The sequence below is a fragment of the Lonchura striata genome, chromosome 11 (genome assembly GCF_050655825.1).
Source record: "Lonchura striata isolate lonStrDom1 chromosome 11, ASM5065582v1, whole genome shotgun sequence".
NCBI classification, from domain to species: domain Eukaryota; kingdom Metazoa; phylum Chordata; class Aves; order Passeriformes; family Estrildidae; genus Lonchura; species Lonchura striata.
This window is the reverse complement of record NC_140713.1, coordinates 6213088-6233489: the sequence shown is the minus strand read 5'-3', so window position 1 is coordinate 6233489 and position 20402 is coordinate 6213088. Positions and strand designations below refer to the sequence as shown.

Below are 20402 nucleotides of genomic sequence, written 5' to 3'. Positions count from 1 at the left end.
AAAGTAGATTATTTAACACCATCTGCTTCAAAGTCCAAAACATTTCTTTCACTATCTTATTCTTCATCAAAACCCAGACTATGGTTGTTAACAAAACCCCAAAGTGTAAGTAATTAAAAAAGAATTTTCACTGCTCAAGTTCAACCTTATTATGTTCTTCCATACAAGATGAGGTACCACCAGCAGGAAGCTTTGAAAATTTCACTAAAATGGTTCTGCCGAGTAATGTTAAAAACATGTTGCACAATAACCTGTCAAAACATTTCCAAGATAAAAGATCACACTGTTTCTCTAAAAGGCACATTAACAAGTTGCAGTTATAAATAAATATGATTTTTAGATTGAAGCATCTGTAGGAAGGAAAACAGACACAGAACTCTCACTTTAAATGCCAAAGTTTTTTATATTTTAAAGACAGCTTCTCAAGGTGACATAGGTGCTGTGACTGGGGGAACAGTGCCTTTGCATGGTGGATGTTTGAGCCTCCAGAGCCAGTTTAAGCATCTCCTCTTTGCAGACACAAATGTCAGCAGGGCACAGACAGAGAGAAGTGGGTACTGGTGGGTACCACTTCAGCAGGCAGCTGGAGCTGACTTTAACTGTGTCCATTCATTGCATTCCTGTGTCACTACAATGACTGCATCCTTCCCACAGGGGCCAAGATCTCCTCAGAAAAACAAGGCACGTTCACAAAAAAACCCCAAAAACCCAAAATCCTGGCTAAGGAATCAGTACACAGGAATTCAGAATAAAGATCTCAACAGCTATCACTATTCATGTACAGCTGCTTTTGCATTTGAGCAGCGCCAGTGAATCTAAGGAAATAACGTAAAATCTGTTATTTAGAATAAAAAAATTGTAATCTGACCAATATTTTGCCAAACTATGTCCTATGTAAGCCTTGCACCAGGTCACCCATCCATCAGAACAGGCTGGGGAGCACCAGCCAAACAAAACAAGCTCAGTTCCTAACTGGCATTTACACTTAAATCACAACACTGCATAAGCACCTTCCAAGTGGTCCACAGTGTCTTCTACTGCTCTCTCTAAATATTAATGCTGATAAATCAGCACTGCTGCTGGCTACTCTGTGCTTTAGTTTTGGATTTTTAACATCTTCATTTATTTCACACCTTCATGTATTTTTATAGTATACCATGTATTTCTTCCAAGCTGTCTCCTGGTTATGAAGATGGCATATGCATTCAGTCATTTAATTAAGGTAATTTTTTTCCAATAAATTAGGGTATTATTTTACATTTTTTTGGTTGCAGAGTTCTTAAATTTGCTCTTCCTGTATTTTATAGGAATCAAACTTGATGATTGTGTATTTATTTCCTAAATTTAGACTTTACATGACTTTATATTATCCAAGACTAAAATAACAACAAAAATAACTGTTCAAAAGCCAGAATATCAATTCATGAAGGAATTCAGGTTGGAAGGAACACCAGGAGGTCCTGCTTGCATAAGGTTTTGTGCAGTCAAGGAAACATTTCTGAACTAAGGACTATAAGCTACTGCACTTTTCTTAATGTCCATTAAAAAAATCAACCAATGTAACTAACAAGCAACAGGATGCAGAGAAAATGATTCACCCAAGATGCAGTCACTGAATGGAGAAAACAGGATAAAAAATAAATAAGCATTTATTTATTTTTAATAAATAAGAATTAAGAATGAAAACAGCAAATTTGTTTTCATCAAAACATTTAAAGAGTATCTGTGTTGTGTGAAAATTTGTCAATATTTAATAATGTGAACAAGTATAAATTAAGAGTACAAACAGGACAGATTAAAGCAGCCTGAGAAATAGATTTCTAAATAAGCAAGGTTTGGTTTTTGTATTTTTTAATCTGTCAATTTGTGAATATTAATGGCATAAAATCAGGAGGCTGCGTTACAATTGAATATTGAGTTGTTCTGTATAACCTCTTCAAAATATACAATATATAATAACTCAATACAATAAAAATAACTCAATGAATATTCAAATACAATTAAAAATGGGATAACTAAGGGATGAACTTATTTGTAGTTAGATATTATATATATTATTAAATTTACAGCTACAAGCAGGAGTCTTATCTATACCTATGTGCTCTTGAAACAACATTATCTGAGTTTGTTCTACTGCACATATGAACACTCAGTCTCTGGAATTAAAGCTACACAGGAGTAAGTCCTGAGAATGGGCAGTTAACTGAAGACAGGCATGAATCAATCAAATACTGCAGTTATTCAGAAGCAACTGGAACACCTTTAAATGAAGATGAACAAATGAACAAAACCGTTTAAAAACAAAGTCTAAAAACCTAAGAAGTAAAAAGCCTCTAAAAAAATAATCAGAGTTTACTGAATTTGTTTAAAGACCAGAAGTGTCAGCTATGATTCTCCAGTGGCACAGAAACCCTTGGCATATATTAAGTTTCACAGGCAATTGTAAAAAGCATTTCACATAATTATTTTCAAAGTGTTAGCCACTGTCTCCTGTATTCCCAAGAACTCATCAAATTCGGAGCTGTATGTGGAACAGACAGAGCCATCCCAGTCAGGGGAGTCTGGAGTCAGCCCAGACCAGAGCCTGACCATGAGTTCAAGGTGTGCTGTCACACCAATAGCACCTTTCTTATTGTAAGAAACAAAATGTGCTTAGGAAACACATATCACAAAATTAAATAATTGTTTGAAGGCTATGGATTGATAAGTAGTTAAAAAGCAGTGAAAGTGATACCTTGGCAGCCTTCAGCAAAATCTCCCTCTCTTGTTCATCTTTCCTTTGCTTTTCCAAACGCTCCAACTGCTCAAAGAACTTCAGCTGTGATCGGACATCCGTGGCTTGTTCATACCACTCATCATCCTGTAAAACAGGGACAGGCCTTCAGAAAAACAGCCACTTCAGCAAGACCATGCATTTAGAGACTGCAGGTGTTACACATTAAAATTTTTCCATTGCACTAATAATAAAATGATCATTTTTTAGGCTCTAGGAAATGAAGCCAGCCTATGGTTAATAACGCAGAGAGAATCTGATAATTTAATTAACATCTAAGAAATTTAAAAGATCAAGAATTGATTTATGAGCACCAGATACATGAAAGAGTTAAAAAAGTAAAACCAACTGACTTAATGATGGAAAACATCTAAAATGCTTAACTTTGTAAATGAATAATCCTAGCTATATTTTATAACGAGGCTCATAACCTATAATTCTTACATTTGTACTAATCTTGAACTAGTAACAGACTTTCTCAAGAAGCAGCATTATAAAAGCATTAAAGCTAAAAACTCAGTTGAGAATAAGCCTCTAACTCCAATTAAAACAGAAGCTTATGACAACTAAGAGCAGGATAGTTTTCCTAGCACACAGAATCCAGGAGAGTTTATGGCATGAACCACATGGACAACATTCAGAATGTCAGTCAGAACAGTAAGACTTCTTCCATATTACTTTCATCCCATTTATCTACTTTATGTTCTCCTTTCTGACTACCATGCTATGAAATCAAATAATAGCATTAATTAATAAAAATACAGAATACAGTGACAATGCTATATTTCAGTCAGAGACAACACTACATTTCAGTCAGAGACAACACTATTTTTTTTCCTAAGGATCTTTTAAGACACTTTTAAATTCTTCTTTGGCTTAATATGGACTAAAATTGTTTTCTTCACAGACACCATCCTAGAGAAAAGGAAGGAGGAACTCAACACTTCTGAAAATTATAAAGAATACTGAACAGAAACAAGTCTATTTTACTTTTAATCCAATATAGTAGAATATATCCATCAATTGCAATGAAAGATCTAAGTGTGCATAACAACCAGGAAGAATGGCCTTTATTTTTTAATCAATTTTTCTATCACAATGACATTGATTATCATCACAGACCCCAGAGATTATTATTTTTGCAAATATTACATAGAATTAATCCAACCATGACTCAGGTCATGGGGGCCACAGGTTTGGGAAATAGGTAGGCTAAGACACAGTCCAAAGCTGTTTGACTAGACTGCCACTCCAGGAATACAAAGAAGTACACCACAAAACCAAGGAACAAAGTATACCAGAGCTATCCAATGTATATATATATATGCTAATGAAATGCACAACTAGTTATTGCCATCTTCCTTGACACCAGTTTAACAATTGTAATAACTAACAAGCATCTTACTTCTACTGGAAAAGATATTTCAAATATATCAGGAAAGATGTTTGACTCATTTGAATTTCAAACTGATTTGTAGATCTTTATTTAAATTTCCCCCTGGTCTGAGATATCAAAATTGTTTCAGTTTTCTTCAGGAATAAAATCACGAACAAAAAAATCAGTGAAGAATTTACAGCTGAATTCTTTAGTTGCTAAGGCAGATACTGGCAGCTTTTGTAAAATATTAATATTTCTGACATCCAGAAAAGTTAGTATAGATTCTTAAATACCAAAGCAATTTTGAGGCAATTCCTGGATACCCTGGACAAAAAGGAGCTATCAGGAATCAAGTCTTAGTCACAACCCACGAGCAGAAATACCTTAGCACGTGCTCCAGACACTTCAGCACAGAAGGACAGAAACAACTCCACACCCAAATTCCCCTGAGAGGAGAAGATGAGCAGGCAGGCAGGCTGTGCCATGCCAGCAGAGGTTCTGAGCAGCCAGCTGCAGTGAGGGCAGCAGTGCAGCATGGAGCAGGACGTGGCTGTGAGCACACCTGCCCTGGGCACACTTACTTTGTACGACTCCATCCGGTGCTGGGTTATCACCGTCACCTTCTCTATCACTGTCCTCAATCTGCTCTGTGTTGCGTGGGAAATAAAAGTAACCACCTCAGCTGGCACATCAGTAATTCCTAGTTTTTTAGCTAAAGCAAAAAACAAAACAAAACAGAATTAGCTTACCCCCCTCAGAGGAAAAAAAACCCAGAACACAAACAAAGCTCTAAAGGACTTTACATCACTACTTCATTTTCCTGCATAGAAAAATCCATGACAGTGTATTTATGTGGCTTTGGTCACACATTCCTGAACCCCTGAAAAGATGCAACTCTACAAGTTTAAAAGAGAAATCAGAGAATTTCCTGAACTCTTTAAAGCACTTAGGAACTTTGCTGAAATTTAGTCTGGCACATTAAACCAAGGCATGTCAGAGTATGAGACAATCTGAATTCTCAGTTGTTCTACACAGAAAAAACAATTCCTTTATTTTCAGAAGCATTAGTGCAGATGAGTTTCAGTGTCGAGCAGGTGAGGGTGCAGCCCAAAGCATTCTGTTGCATCCTTGAGCCTACACCATTGGCATAGTACCGATAACAGAAATTCCTTAGGGGAAAAAAACCAGCTATTAATTGAAGGCAAAGAAATAAAGTCATATCAAAAAGAGTTGTTTAGAAACACCAGCTGTCCCCCCAATACATATTCATGGCTACCTGGACATTTGATACTTCGTGCTGAGTTTATAAAAAAAGCAGTCTACAGTCTAATGCATTTATATATTTAAAAAACATCCAAAATACAGAAAAAAATAATATGGGTAACACTTAAGGACTCCTAAATTCATCAAAATAATCACTAAGTATTTGAAATAAATTTGTAGGTATATGAATATATGTACTTATTTAAACTAGAGTCCTACAAAGACACATGTGGTCCCAGCAGGACAATTTTCTGGGTAGAAAACTCTCTGTGTTCACGCATAGATAAGTATATTTCACACAGGAAAAAAAGAATAAATCTGCTGAGTCAGTTTTCCATTGAATGGACACAAGACTTTCGAGAGCAGTTTGGTTGGGACACAGGAATGGTTATGCAAAACACAGAAATTGGTGCCTCGTTTGGTCAGTGCCTCCTACAGAGCCAGCTGCAAGGGGAATCCTTCTTTGGGGAGGGGTCCCAGAGCAAACACCGAACTCAGCTGCGCGAGAGCGAGTGTTGGCTTGGCGAGGCATTCCTCCTTTCCCCTGGCTAAATTGGAGAGCAAGAAACCGTCCCACATCCAAAAGAATGTGGGAGAAACGAGAAATGAGTGCGGGTGGCAGCGGGAGCGGAGCAGGGCTGCAGCCAGGGGGAGCGGCACCTGCTCCGTACTTCCCTTCCCCCGGCTCCCGATCCAGCGGGATCTGCCCCTTCCCTTCCCTTCCCTTCCCTTCCCTTCCCTTCCCTTCCCTTCCCTTCCCTTCCCTTCCCTTCCCTTCCCTTCCCTTCCCTTCCCTTCCCTTCCCTTCCCTTCCCTTCCCTTCCCTTCCCTTCCCTTCCCTTCCCTTCCCCCGGCTCCCGATCCAGCGGGATCTGCCCCTTCCCTTGGCTCCCAGTCCAGGAGGATCTGCCCCTTCCCTTCCCTTGGCTCCCAGTCCAGTGGGATCTCCCCTTCCCTTCCCTTCCCTTCCCTTGGCTCCCAGTCCAGGGGGATCTGCCCCTTCCCTTGGCTCCCAGTCCAGGAGGATCTGCCCCTTCCCTTCCCCTGGCTCCCGATCCAGCGGGATCTGCCCCTTCCCTTGGCTCCCAGTCCAGGGGGATCTGCCCCTTCCCTTCCCCCGGCTCCCAATCCAGCGGGATCTGCCCCTTCCCTTGGCTCCCAGTCCAGGGGGATCTGCCCCTTCCCTTCCCCCGGCTCCCAATCCAGCGGGATCTGCCCCTTCCCTTGGCTCCCAGTCCAGGGGGATCTGCCCCTTCCCTTCCCCCGGCTCCCAATCCAGCGGGATCTGCCCCTTCCCTTGGCTCCCAGTCCAGGGGGATCTGCCCCTTCCCTTCCCCCGGCTCCCAATCCAGCGGGATCTGCCCCTTCCCTTGGCTCCCAGTCCAGGAGGATCTGCCCCTTCCCTTCCCTTGGCTCCCAATCCAGCGGGATCTGCCCCTTCCCTTGGCTCCCAGTCCAGGGGGATCTGCCCCTTCCCTTCCCCCGGCTCCCAATCCAGCGGGATCTGCCCTCCCCGCACATCCCGTCCCGCCGGGATCTCCCATTCCAGCCCCGGTGCGCTCCCAAGCCGCGCCTCCCCAGCACGGTTCTCTACTCTGGCTACCGCTGCTGCTCATTTTAGGGATTCTTTGAAGTCGTTACCTCTTAAAATAACTTAATCACTGACCCCCTATCTTTACACGTTACCGTAAGGATTTCAGCAAGATGTATATATGATTTTTAACTAATTTTTGCTTTATCATGGGGAAAAAATAAATTAAACCTTTCTTGGTGCCCAATTTGTCCTGTGTAATAGAGCTGGAGCTGCGCTCAGGTTGCTGAAAGCTGAACGACTAATGGCAAGCAGACACACACATTAAATCCCCACACTGCAACTGCCACCCAGGCAAATGAAGTCCTTGAAGTTGGGAGGACGATTCCTACAGGCAGGAGCAATTCCTCCAAGTCAGACTGGCAATATTTGAGCACGCACCATTTTACTATGCAAACACGTGTAAGCAAAGCCATCAGTCAGAAAACCCTAGTCTGAAAGATAAAATCCAAGTAAGAAGGGACATTTAATTAACTACTACCCAGAAAGGAGGCCTGGAGATGGAAAATTCTGCCTTATTCTAGGTAAGGTTGAGAATGTGTAATTGTTATAGTTCTTTGAATTTGAGTGTAACTTCAGCTACCCAGCTTCTCTGAAAACACGCACACTCCTTTTATAATAAGAACTGTTGCCATCTTGGGTTTTTTCACAATAAAGGTCTTTCTAATCTCAAAAAAATTTATTCTAAGTAAAGTCAACCATTACAGGACTTTTCTTGTCCCTTTAACTCTTCAGAAATTCAACCATCATCTATGAACCAAGTATCTCTGAGATACTTGATGCCTTAATCAGCCTCTGCTGATCTTGTCCTTCATCAGCCTCTGCGATATCCCAGTAATTACCTTCTCCTAAAATCCCTCAATATAATATTCCCAAGTCTAGGAAACTACCCAGAAATCAGAGAGTCCCCCTCAGGAATCTGCCCCAGGATTTCCCCTTTTTAATGGGTGTCTCAGGGACCTCAGGGGTAAGAAACAAAGTCCTCATACCAAGCCTGCAGATGGCACCACCCTGAGCAGTGCACAGGGAAAGGACCTGGCGAGTGAAACGAGAGGAACTTCATGGAACTCTTAAAGGACAAGTGCAAATCCCTGTGCCTGGGCTGGACCCACTGGAATGCCATGGGCTGGGGTCAGCAGCCCTGATGGGATGCATGGAGAGCCTGGAGACCACCAGGTTACCCAGGTTCCAGCTCTGCACCCTGGCACCCATGGGCTGCACCTACAGCAAAACAATAAATCAGTGGTAACCAACCCACCTAGGGAAGCAACTCCTCCTCTTCACTCAGCCCACATGTACAACCCTGCACCTTTGGGTCACCCAGCACAAGAAAAGCTTGAAAAAAATTGAATCCAGGAAAAAGTCAGCAAGATGGTCATGGGGTTGCAGCACACGACCTACATGAGGAGAACCTGAGGGTTCTTTTTCTTGGACTAAGAAGACTTAAAGGAGAGTTTATTGAGAAGATAGAGCCAGACCCTTTATTAAGTTTGCCTGGAAGAAGAATGAAAAATAAATTCATAAATTGAAACAGCTCTTTCTGACTGGATATAGGGGAGAACTCTTTCATGAAGAAATAATGGAACACTTTGCACAAACAAGGTGCAGACTGTTCCACCTCTCAAGTCTTTAAGACTTGGCCAATTAATATCCTAAACAACCCAGTCTAAACTGAATGTTGATTCAGCTGTGAGCAAGAGACTAGAGTGGTTCCAAGATCCCTGTCCTCCTGCATATGTGCTTCCATATTCCTTATTACTGCACAATACTGTGACACCTCTCCTACATCTGAGATCATCCCCTGGCACATCTCCCAGTCCATATTTGTCCAGCATGCCAGCTGAGCACAGTCAGGGACCTTGAGCCTGGCCAGTCTGTGCCAGAGAGCTCACTGGCAGCCAACCAGGCAGAAGAGCAAAGAATAAGAAAAAAATGGGTTTATTTCCCCCTCAACTCAGGCACACAGAGGGGGCTCTATCTAGCTCCTGATTTATCAGTCAATTCAAAAGTGACCTGAAGGGAAAGAAAAACGGCAAATGGAATATTCAATCACTTAAGGCTAAAATTCTTTGGAAAACAGGATAAGGGGAAAAGAATACAATTTCCCCCCAAATGAATTAGCATCAAGAAACCAGACTACAAAAAGACTTTTAAAAAGTCATCTTGTCATTCACACGATCCATCATGTGTAGAAGCATCATCACGTCTTCCCTGCTCTAAATTACATTAGTTAAACCCTGTTAGCCTGGGATGTCAGAAGCAGGGTGCATTCCAAAGCTGCATACTACATGAAGATTTGGCACACTCCTTAAATACTTGGATTGCACTTGGGGCAAGGGTGGGAAAATTACCAATTTCATCCATGCTTGGTAATCCTGGTCTGCTTATACTTTCATACACAGCTGCTCACACCACTGTGCTGAATCCACTGACCTATGAGATGTTGTGATACCACTGCTTAGAGCCCGTCTCTTTTTTGCTTTCTTCTACTCAGAAAAAATACCAAATAGAAACTGAATGTAAGCACAGGGCTGGCAACTGTTAATTTTCATATGTTTCTGTATTAAAGTCTTAGTTTTGTCTTTTTTTCTTGACTGCCACTTCTCCTCCTGAGATCTGCTCTCATTTATAAATTTCATAAAATGAAATATATAAAAGATCATCCAGTCTCATTTATAAAACGCATACTGGAATCCTGTCTGCCATCAAAGGAAAGTAACACTTCTCTCTAAAAGAGAAATTCCTAACATATTCTTCTAGTCTGCTTAATTACTTTTCTCAGTGTTAATAGGAAAAGGCTACTCCTCCTCTTTTCAAGATTCCCTAGAGTGATAATGGCGTGGAACAGAAATATGATTTATACTTTTAAGAAATGTATAGATACACATATATAGTCTACTAAACATAGTTAATTATATCACAAAACACAAATATCCTTTTTATTACTCATCTTTCTAACCAAGTTATTTGACAGTGGGCTTCATCTACTGATGTTTTTATTTAGGCCCTAGCATTCTGAACTCTGGTCTTAATTGCACCATTTGATCTTTACAATACATTCATTTAAATATGTGCAGACACCATGAAGAAAATTAGGATTAAAAAACAAACAAACAACTTACTTCTATCAACAGAGTGCTTTCCCCTGTCTGTCTTTTGTTTTTAAAAAGTTTAACTTCTTGCTGATTTTTAGGTGATCATCTCAATGTGCTTTAAGTTTGATGATGTGGTAATCTTAACTTGCAGTCTTGTGATCAAAAGTATCATATGTGGAATTTGAAAAGAGTTGCTTGCTTTTAAATAATATATTTATTAAATTTAGACATTTTGGATAAGAAGTATATGCCTCAAGTCTTTAAAATTACTTTGGCAGTGTAATTTTGAACTTTTCCTAGAGCTATGATAAAAACATCATTAAGGTTAACAAAAAATTAAAAAAAAAAAAAAAAAAAAATTGAGCTGGAGCAAAGCAATGCTCCAAGCTATAATTTTAACCCATCTCTCCAGCTGAATTCAAGTTTTGATATTGTTAAAGACAAAACTAAGGTTGTACTCTTTATTCAAATGCTCTTTCCAGATCTCTATTACACCTGAACTGTACAAGACAATCAAGAATTGATGACTGATTGAAAGAAAACTTCAATTCTTTCTGGCAGAACTCAGTCACAGTACAACCTCAGAGGCATCTGATGCTACTAAAGAGTCACACTAACCTACGTGAGAAAATGAGGGACAGATTTGTACTCAAATTCCAAGTTCTGAATCTGCCAAGCATTACAAAACAACACAATAAATTCTAAAAAATTAACCTACGTGTTAATACTAAATTACATGTCTTTAAGCTTTAATAGCAAACCCTGGTTCAATCAGAATTTAATCAAGATCTACAGTGTATGAGCATGCAAAGAAGTGTGTTAGGATATTTTCTTACAAATAAACTATATTATATTTTAAATTTTTTGATATTGCAACAGAGTTACTGCAAAGTCAGAACTTAGATACAAGTTCCAAAAACCTTGAGGGAAAAAACGTTCAGCAATATTATTCTGATATTGGCATATGTGTCAGTAGCACAAGATTGTTTTTTACAAATATAAAAGCACCTAAACCTTGTAACTGAAAACTTTTTAGGTCTCAAGAAGTGAAAATTCTGCTATCATCTGCTTAGCTATCTGAAAAGTCACTGGTTTTGCTGCACTTTAGAAGCTTAATTATATTTTATTGATCAAAAACCAAAACAAATCATAAGGAGACTACTGCCCTATTTGGGAAGCAGAAGAAAAATACTGTCTTTGCAGATAGGCTTTCAAAGAATCAGAAAGTTACTTCAATAATTTATACTATAAGAGGACTGACAGGATTGAGATCAAAGATAAAAAAATTATTTGTAAAACATCAGGTCTGACTCTGATTATTGATGCGATAAATTATTAAGTGCTGTATAAAATCTCTTTACGTTTACACTCAAAACAAAAAAACCTTGAAGAACTGGCTTTAAGCAGTTAAACAGCTCAGATTTAGGGTCTGGTTGTCCTTCAAGAGCAGCACTGGGAGGGTGCACAATTGGTGCCTATTTGCCCTAACCACAGGTCAGAAATGCAAAAAGCACACACGCCTGTCAGCTTAACACCAGGAGCAAATTCTTGAATTTTAAATTCTGTGCAAAAAATATTGGCCCAAGATCCAACTGGAACCAGTCTTGTTAGATCCAGACCCCTTCTGCCATTACAGCTGGCTTGCATGCCACGAAATAGAAAGCAAAGTCCATCCCCCTCCAATCTCAGTCATTATTTAAATTATTGCTTAACCTCACTTAACACCATCAGATCTAGGAAAATGCAGCAAAGAAGAATCTGGTCAGATCTACCCAGCTCTCTCCTGCCCACATCCCAGAAAGTGTTGGGCCGTGCCTTGGACTGCATCTACAATTGAGGCTCAAGCCCCCTCCTATGTTATCCCAAAAGAACCACCATACTTTTGTGCCTCAGTCCCCCTGCAAGCTTCCCCATCAGGCAATATATTGGAAACACAACCACTTCAAATCCTGCAGCCTCCCAAACTATTCAATTCTCTAACAAATAATTCTATTCCTTCATTTCACCAACATAAGGGAAACTGATAATTTTATAGTGCTGCTGTAGATGTAGCAGTGAAACATTTCAAACACCTTAATCTCTGTACAACTAAACACGACTGGTTAAGTAGACACTGTTACAATATACAGGAACTTGCATTATATAGGAACAACATATAGGAAATTACAAGCTGATAAAAATGGGGTGAGGGGGAGAGCAGCTCACCTTCTGAAACTAAAGACTCAGCTTGTGTGGTCTCTACAGAAAGAAGGATATGAAATCAAGAGAAAGCAACTGGAACTTCGTGTATTAGTAATTCTAAATACTGTGTATTAATAATTCTAAATCCCATGTATTAATAATTCTAAACCGAGCAGTCCCAGGCTGACAAAACAGGGAGGGGGAACAACTCTACTGTACTAAGGGGCCTTGACATCCTGAGAAGCACAAATGGCAAATACTGAACTCACTTCTCCCAACCTCAGAGCAGTGTCCTCAGCCCACAAAGCCATCCATCAATACTGCATTCCTAGTGCTATCAAGGGGAAAACTCAACTCTAAATATTAAGCTAGAGAATGAGGGATGGAACATAGGAGAGGAAAAGATTAAGGTGGTTGGTTAGGTTCAGAATACCCTGGGGTTGTGTTGGGGGGGGTGCTACCAGTGCCCTGGACAGACTTTCAGTACTAAAAAAATGAAGGCAGAGTTTGTTCATCAGTGGCAGGGCAAACAGCAACTCCATTTTTGATAATCAGAGATTCCTAGGGGTGCAAGATAACTCAGCGATCCCAGGCAAAGGAAACAATAAGATAATTTTAGCTGCAATCTTCTGGATCCAGTCCCTTGAATAAAAGCTTCAATTTAAGTCTAACTAAATGCATAAATAATTTCATCAATGTTGACTTGCTGTACTGCTAAGCTAGTCTGCTGCTAGAAGACAATATGTGGAAAGGAGAAACTACGAAACTTTAGTTGCTACCTTGACAAAAAGAGCCAACCCAAAGGAAGTGGTTGGAGCAGGCACCTCTGAGGAACCTGTAACCCAGAGCTGTTCAGGAAAGCCCCAGGCCAGGGAGTGTTTCCTGCCAAACACAAATCCCTGCCAAGTGCTTTGAGATTTGGTGCACAGCTCTCTGCAGCAGGTACAGACCAGCAGCCCTGTGTGAGGGGCAGATGGCCAAGACAGAACCCACAGCTCCAAACCACCCTCAGCTAGGAAAGGTTTTGCAAACCAGTTTCTGATCCCGCTCAACACTTCCAGTGCACCTTCATGAGGAACAATGACTTTGTTAGAGAGAGTGACTTTTTGTCAGTTTGTAATGGAAAGCCCTACATTCCTTACTTCAATAAGCTTGTTTGTAAAAAAAAATTCCTCCTCCCAGAGCTTAAGAACTAACTCATAAGTAGATTTCTGGACAAACTGGAAACCTCCTTTGTCAGATTAGGTCCTTTTCTGACCCAGAGATGAGGCAACTGAGAGGTGTTTTAAAAACTCTTATTCCATTTTCAGTCTCATGAGAAGGGTGAGACAATGCAGGTGTCATAATTCATGCCATCACAATCAGAAGCAAACTATTTCCTAATTACAATACATTATAAGTGTTTCTTGGCCTATCAGCTTTTGCCACACCATGCTGTAAATGCCTTAAAGCCAATTATTCTAAAATTACCCATCATGGGTTCTACTACAATCCATCTTTCATAGTTCTCTTTCTCCAAAGTATCCAGTCTCATTTGCAAGGCCATCCTTTGAAACTTGTTTCTAGTTCCATTTCTCTCTCAACCATGTCTGTCCTATTCCATGGCATTTCTAAGTCAGCATTTCTTATCTCAAGGTTTACATACAGATGCACACTGTGTGAGCCTTCTGTCAGGCTTTGAGAATTCTCTACAAATTCATTTCCCACACTTCTTGAGAACTCCCTATCTGCTGGGAGTAGTGTTTGTCCTACACTTCTTCAGGATTACCCACCTTGGGCTGATAGACCAGGAAACATTTTGTGAAGCTGACAAACTGCTCAAACATTGGTTATTTTTTTCAAATAAATTCCAAACTTAGAGATTAAAATCCTCAAAATACATACCATGTTCAGTGCAAGACACAGCAGGGAAAAAACATAACCAGCCATGCAATGTAACCTAAAAGAATAAAAATGCGGAATAAAATGCTACACAATTTTTAGTATTGTCTTTTCCTGCCCCCTCCAAAGTAAATGCCAACCAAACTATTTTAGCAAAGTAAGATTCAGCTGAGACTTTTAAGCTTTGTAGTGTGAATGCACAAGCACAAAACCAAAGTATTTCAGGAACTATAGTGGTTTTAACTCTTTCAGTACAAACTATACTACAACAAACACTTATGTATTTACGTAACTGTATAAAAAGTTAAATAAACCCTACTCTGGGTAACAGAGTCCATCGTCCTTTCTCTAACAGTAGTATTAGGAGATGCTGCTAAAAGATTGTTAAAACAAAAAGTGTGTAGTGCTCACTGTGCAGCAGAATTATGCCCTGGTCTGTCCTAAGAGCATCTTATCTGTTTATTAGTTCAGGATGGAATGTTTTTTCCGTTAATTTTTCAAGTAATTCTTTGAATTTGCAGCATTGTAAAACAAAGAGTTCCACAACTTAACTACATACTTGGGAAAAGCAACCTTTTTGTTTATTTTGAACTTTTAGTTTCTAATTTTAATACACTTCATTCTTGTCAAAGGGAAACAAGCAAAATAACTCCACTCTAGAGGGTTATCTTGGTGTAGTTATAAAATACACATCAGAGCCAGATGCATTTTGTATGCATCCATACAAAATCCCTGGCCATAGTCTCATCCTATTTTATGTGCTGACTTAAAGCTTTTATATGCAAGTCCAAAGGATTTGGGGCAGGACAAAAAAAATTCATCAAGTAGAGAAATAATTTCTCAAGCATTTTACTTAACCCTAACTATACAAATATATAACTCATGTTTTTTGATGGAGGTCATGTAAGATTGACCAGCAAAAAGCTTCCACTTCTCTATAAAGTCTCAACCAGTGGGTAAGTCTGGAAACTTGCTCAGAATTCATGCTTTTTGGAGAAAAGAAGAACTACTTTGAGAAGAGGTCTGTCCTAAGGTATATATAACTAGACAATCCAGTTTCCAAAATTCTGTTCCTAAGGTAGATAATTAAACAGCTGAAAGGCAGCTATTAATCATCCATAAAGAGTCTTTTTTATTACCCTTAGTGGTTTGTCTCTAACAGAACCCAGCTAGTCACCAAACAACATTCTGCACAGGTATGTGGAGGCCTGGAAAATGGACGGAGTTGCCACAAAGCATGGAAGCATAAACAGTGCATCTAGGAGCAGAGAACACTTGGCATTCCCACAGCAAAGAAAGCTTGCAGCTTGATCATAGAGGACAGAAAGACCGTCAACTCTGAAGGAATGTAAGGCACTACAATTAATTGCTTCCTTGCCCTCTTCTGTAACTCAACTGTGTATCACCTACCTTCTTTTAGAAGAAAGCAAAATCTCAACGTGTTAAGCAAAAACAATGTCCAATGTTTGATGTTTAATTCCTCCTCTTTAAATGAATCAACTTTAAGATAATTTTTGTGCCATTTGATGTGTATTCTAAAAGAAGGGCGGGTGCTGAAGTTATTAAAAAGAGACACTGAAGGACAAAGCCTTTGAGAACTGCAGCTCCACATCCTACCCTATAATCCCAGTAATCTGTGCTGCAGCAATTGAACAGTGTGAGGAAAATACTAAAGTCAGAGGAGGGGATGAAAACTGAAACTGGGGCAGGTCTCAACGTGTCAAATGAGAACACATATTACAATTATATGATATTTTCTTCTTCATCTTGGTTTTCCCAAAACAAAAAATAAAGCATAATAAGCATGACCAAAGACATCCAGGAACGTTCAAGAATAAACACAGTGTAGAGGACTAGAAAATATGTTCATTATTTTTATGAATAACAGTAAATGCCTCAATGCACTTTTGTGCTTGGTTACTCACTAGAGAGTAAAACCAAAAGAGATTTTTACAAGGACCAGACCACAAAGTACTAGTATGGCAACGACACCAATGGGAGTCCCTAAGAAAACAACATAGAGGTTGTTAGTTGGGGATTTATCTGTTTTCATGCAGAGTAGACAAATATATTTCTTGATCTAAACTCAAAATAGTAAACCAAGACAAGACCTCAGACTTAAACAACATAAATACACTATTATGACAGTACACCAGGTAAGAGAGAGATGGAGCAGAACTCTTGTAAGAATGTCAGAGATGACACACAGATGCCAGCATCCTAGACATAGTCCTCACAAGGAACAGAACACACTCTCCAGCACATCCACAGGGTTCAAAGTATACCAAGTATAAGAACTTGCCTGTGTGGTTCTGTTCCTTTAAAGCAAATTGTGTGAACAAAACAGACATTTGGACAATATTTTTCCTCTGAAAAACCATCTCTGACACCACAAGCAGATCAGGCATCACAGCTGTCACCACAAGCCTGATGCCAGGCAGACTAGTTACATGTGAGGCTTTGTCTAAGGAGGCAGGATAGGCATGTCACACAGGGAGGAAATTCAGAGGATAAAACACAGGAAATTCAAAGGATACCAGAAGGGTAGACCACAGATCATCACCTGAATTTAAAAATATCAGCACCTTCACCTGTCTGTGCCCAGGATTAGAATTAAACCTGCCAAGATCAGGACACCATCCCACATTCATTAATACCAAATAGAGCCTCACCAGATCCACCACTGCAAAATTTAACCAGGTCAGATATGGTCACTTAATTTCATCAAAATAGCTTTAGTCTATGATAGCTTATAGTAAGGCTGCACTTCTACACTATTGTGCACAAACAGATGGTGGTACCTCATCTGGCACAATTTTGTGTAGCAGCTACTTCCTTGAAAACAAATACCCTTTGGTTAGCAGCAGCATGTCTTCATACCAGTTCAGTGTTTGGCTCTGACTTCTTTCACACAAGGGACTGCAAAACTGGTTAAACCACAGATTAACCCTCTCTGCTTTACAACCACTGATAAAAGTATCAAATTGCCAATGAGTTATAGTAAATTCTGGACTTGTGTGCAGTAGACTCAGCAACATGTAGGAGGCTGACAATGGGAGAAGGAAAGACTAAAGGAAGTTACAAAGTTTGTCAGTAATTTTAAGAAATGAAAACACTACAACCTTAGTATGAGCAGCAGGATTGCCAAATAAACATAATGAACAATCATTCCAACATATTTTTAAAAATATTACCTTTTACTTTTTTCCCCTTAAAGGATCCTTGAAGATGCTGCTCACTGATCAATGACTTCCTCCTCCACAAAGATGTTCCAACATGTGTTGAGCGCTGGGGACATTAGCACCACCTCTAGAGCATGGAGTTTGCCTACAGGGATAATGTAAGTCAGCTTTATTGCAATACTGAATGGTTCTCTAAGGTTTTCTTTTTATTGCTCTTATTTTACATCCATGGACTTTATAAATGAATCTGGTAGAGAATGCATCTCCACAGAATGATGATCTTAATTTCACTCTCCTTTGCAGAGACCTGGAAATTTAAGCCACTCAATTCCCAGATGCAAACTTATTCTGAGGCTGGGTAACATATTTTGGTGGGCCCTGAAGGCCAGAACTGCCTTCTAGAAATAGCAAGACCTTTTAAAGATGGCACCTTCACTACATTCACAAAACAGAATGAAAAACGAGTGAAAATAAAATTATGGTGAAAACAAAACTTGAATTCTCTAAATATTTCTGAGACCAAGTATAATGGTCATGCTCTCAGCTCAGCTGGAGTAAAACCTTGGAAAATGATGCCTGAAGAAACAGCATCATTTTCTTCACTAATACTCATAGTTTAAACATAGCTAAATTAATCATATTTATTTTGAGAAATTACTGCTTGATAACATCAGTTCTGACACCTAAAGGTGATACAGCTAAAAGCATAACTAAGATTCTGTAGTGTTGCAGAGCCAATAAGATTAATAAAAAGAAAACCTTGGAAGTGCACAAAAAAATATTGAACAGAAGCTGCCCTACCTTTCACAGAAAGGCAGACTCCAAGCTCTCAGGTGGTACTGAAGTTACCATTCCAACACATGTTGGGACATCTTGTAAAACAGGAAGTCTAATCATGGACCTATTAAAGAAAGAACAACAATATGGTTTAACATTCTGCTGAAGGATTTACTGATTATGTTTATTTGGCAACACTGCTGCTGATACTAAGATGGGAATATATTCCCACCTTTTTTGAAAAGGAAATAGTAAATGTGAATCAAATATAATTATCTTATATTACAGTAACATTAGCAATTGATTCAGGTGGAATATAAAACCAAATTCTCTATTGAACATGTACAATGAACTCCAATCTCAGCCTATCAACTACCTAAACAACTATCACAACTATGGACATTGGTTAGAAAATTGGGAGCAGCACACATCTTCTCATCTAAATGCAATTTCTAGCAAATTGTTTGTTTGACACTAATGAAAAAAGCCCAAGTTACGGAACTATTCCAGACATCAGAATGTGGATACATCTCTACACCTGCCACATCTCTGGAGTGCCAGGCTGAAGTTTACAGAAACTAGAGGAAGTCCATGCTTTTGGCATGCACAATAACTTGCAATTTGGATTATACAATACCTAACATGACTTTTCTTTCTCCCTGAGAAATACTAAGTAGAATCCAGAGAACTCCACTGTAGGTACAGTTCAAACAGACTAAGCAAGTCCTTAGGACAATGCATGACTTCATTCTGCTACACTTATGAACAGGTAGGTGTTACAGCAATCCCCAAACACAATCAAGAATTATGTCCACAGGCATTTACAGAGGTCATCCTGACAGACAGATGCTGATAATAAAAAATTACATTCAAACGAAAACTTCAGTTTGAAGACAAATCAACTTATGGACAAAAAGTTAAAAGTCAACAGTGAAAACAACTAAATCACATCAACAAAAAGTGCAGTGAAAACAAAAAATTATATTCACAGGCAATCAGCGAGCTCAGAATTTCAGAACACACAACCACAGTAACTGAAGTAGCTATAAAAGCTCTCTAAAGTAAAGCAACCAGAGAAATAACCACACTTTTATGTTAGAGCTGCTCTGTATATGAAAGAGCAGTCATCAATAGGGCAGTTTCATTTCATTCAAACAAGAATACAAATGTTGACAAACAAATCCAGAAAAAGAGGATGACAGAAAGACTAAACTAATAACAAATGCTTTAAATAGACACTGAAATCACCTGGCCTGGTTCCATGAAAGGTACCCCTATGGGTTTTAACATGGTTTAGCAATATAAAATGCCCTCTAGAGCACACAAATTCTTTATTTAAAATATACACATAAGGACACAACTGCTGCCACTGCAGTGCCACACAGTAGATTCAATATACTTCAGAATATAGAAAACACAGATAAGCTATTTCTGTAAGTTTTAACATACAGTTTTATAGCAGACCTGCAATTCTAGAGTGGCTGAACAAAGAAAGAATCAAGGCAGAGCAATGATCAATATTTCATCAGACAGAATTAAAAACATATCTTACATGTAAAATAACAAAAGGTAAATCTATAAGTTATGTTGAACCTAACCATACAACTGTTATATTGACAAAAACAGTGGCTCACTTCTAACCAGCCAAGCTTCTCTGAAGCTGTTATAAGGAAGACTCTAGGCTTTATAACTACTGAACTAGGAGAAACTGGATTCATCAGCACATTTTCAAGCTTTATAATAACTGGCATGCACCACTCTGTGTGTTTTAGACTAAAAATTTATTTATATGCAGCAAGAGAATCCAGAACTAGGTTTGTGGTGGGAAATATTGCAGATGTATGCGATGTCGTATAACACACTTTTTCCAAAGGACATTGATAATGATGCTAGGTAACAAAAATATAGCATTTTGTAAAACCATGCTATAGACTGATTCCTTAATGCAGATTAAGAAAATTCTGAATTAATGTGAAATAAAAATATCATGGCTGATTCTCCAATAAATTTCTGTTGTATGCATTTAAGTGAAAATAATTTGGAAGATACAAGATGACAGTATTCAAAATGTATTCCATGTGGCCAAACCAGTCCTGTACTTCTTAGAACGCCACATGTGTTCTATTCAGTCAGTGCTCTGTAACAATAAAACTGAAGTAGAAAAATGGGGTGAAGAACACAAAGTTCTTCACAGAAAGGAACCATTGAAGTCCAAGAATACAAGAAGCCAAACTCCTGCTTAAATATTATTGCATTATAGCAATTAACTTATACTTAGGGC

At 39.1% G+C, this 20402-nt stretch overlaps 1 protein-coding gene across 1 annotated transcript in view; it reads right to left on the bottom strand.

Annotated features, from left to right (window-relative positions):
- The window catches only part of LOC110473819 (transcription initiation factor TFIID subunit 4), a 148655-nt gene that overhangs the window by 79712 nt on the left and 48541 nt on the right, over nt 1–20402 (bottom strand). Inside the window, exons 11-12 of the mRNA XM_031505873.3 lie at nt 4733–4863; nt 2735–2860 (exon numbers count right to left, since the gene is read on the bottom strand). Of these exons, the coding sequence (XP_031361733.2) occupies nt 2735–2860; nt 4733–4863 (257 nt within the window). The remainder of the gene's footprint in view (nt 1–2734; nt 2861–4732; nt 4864–20402) is intronic.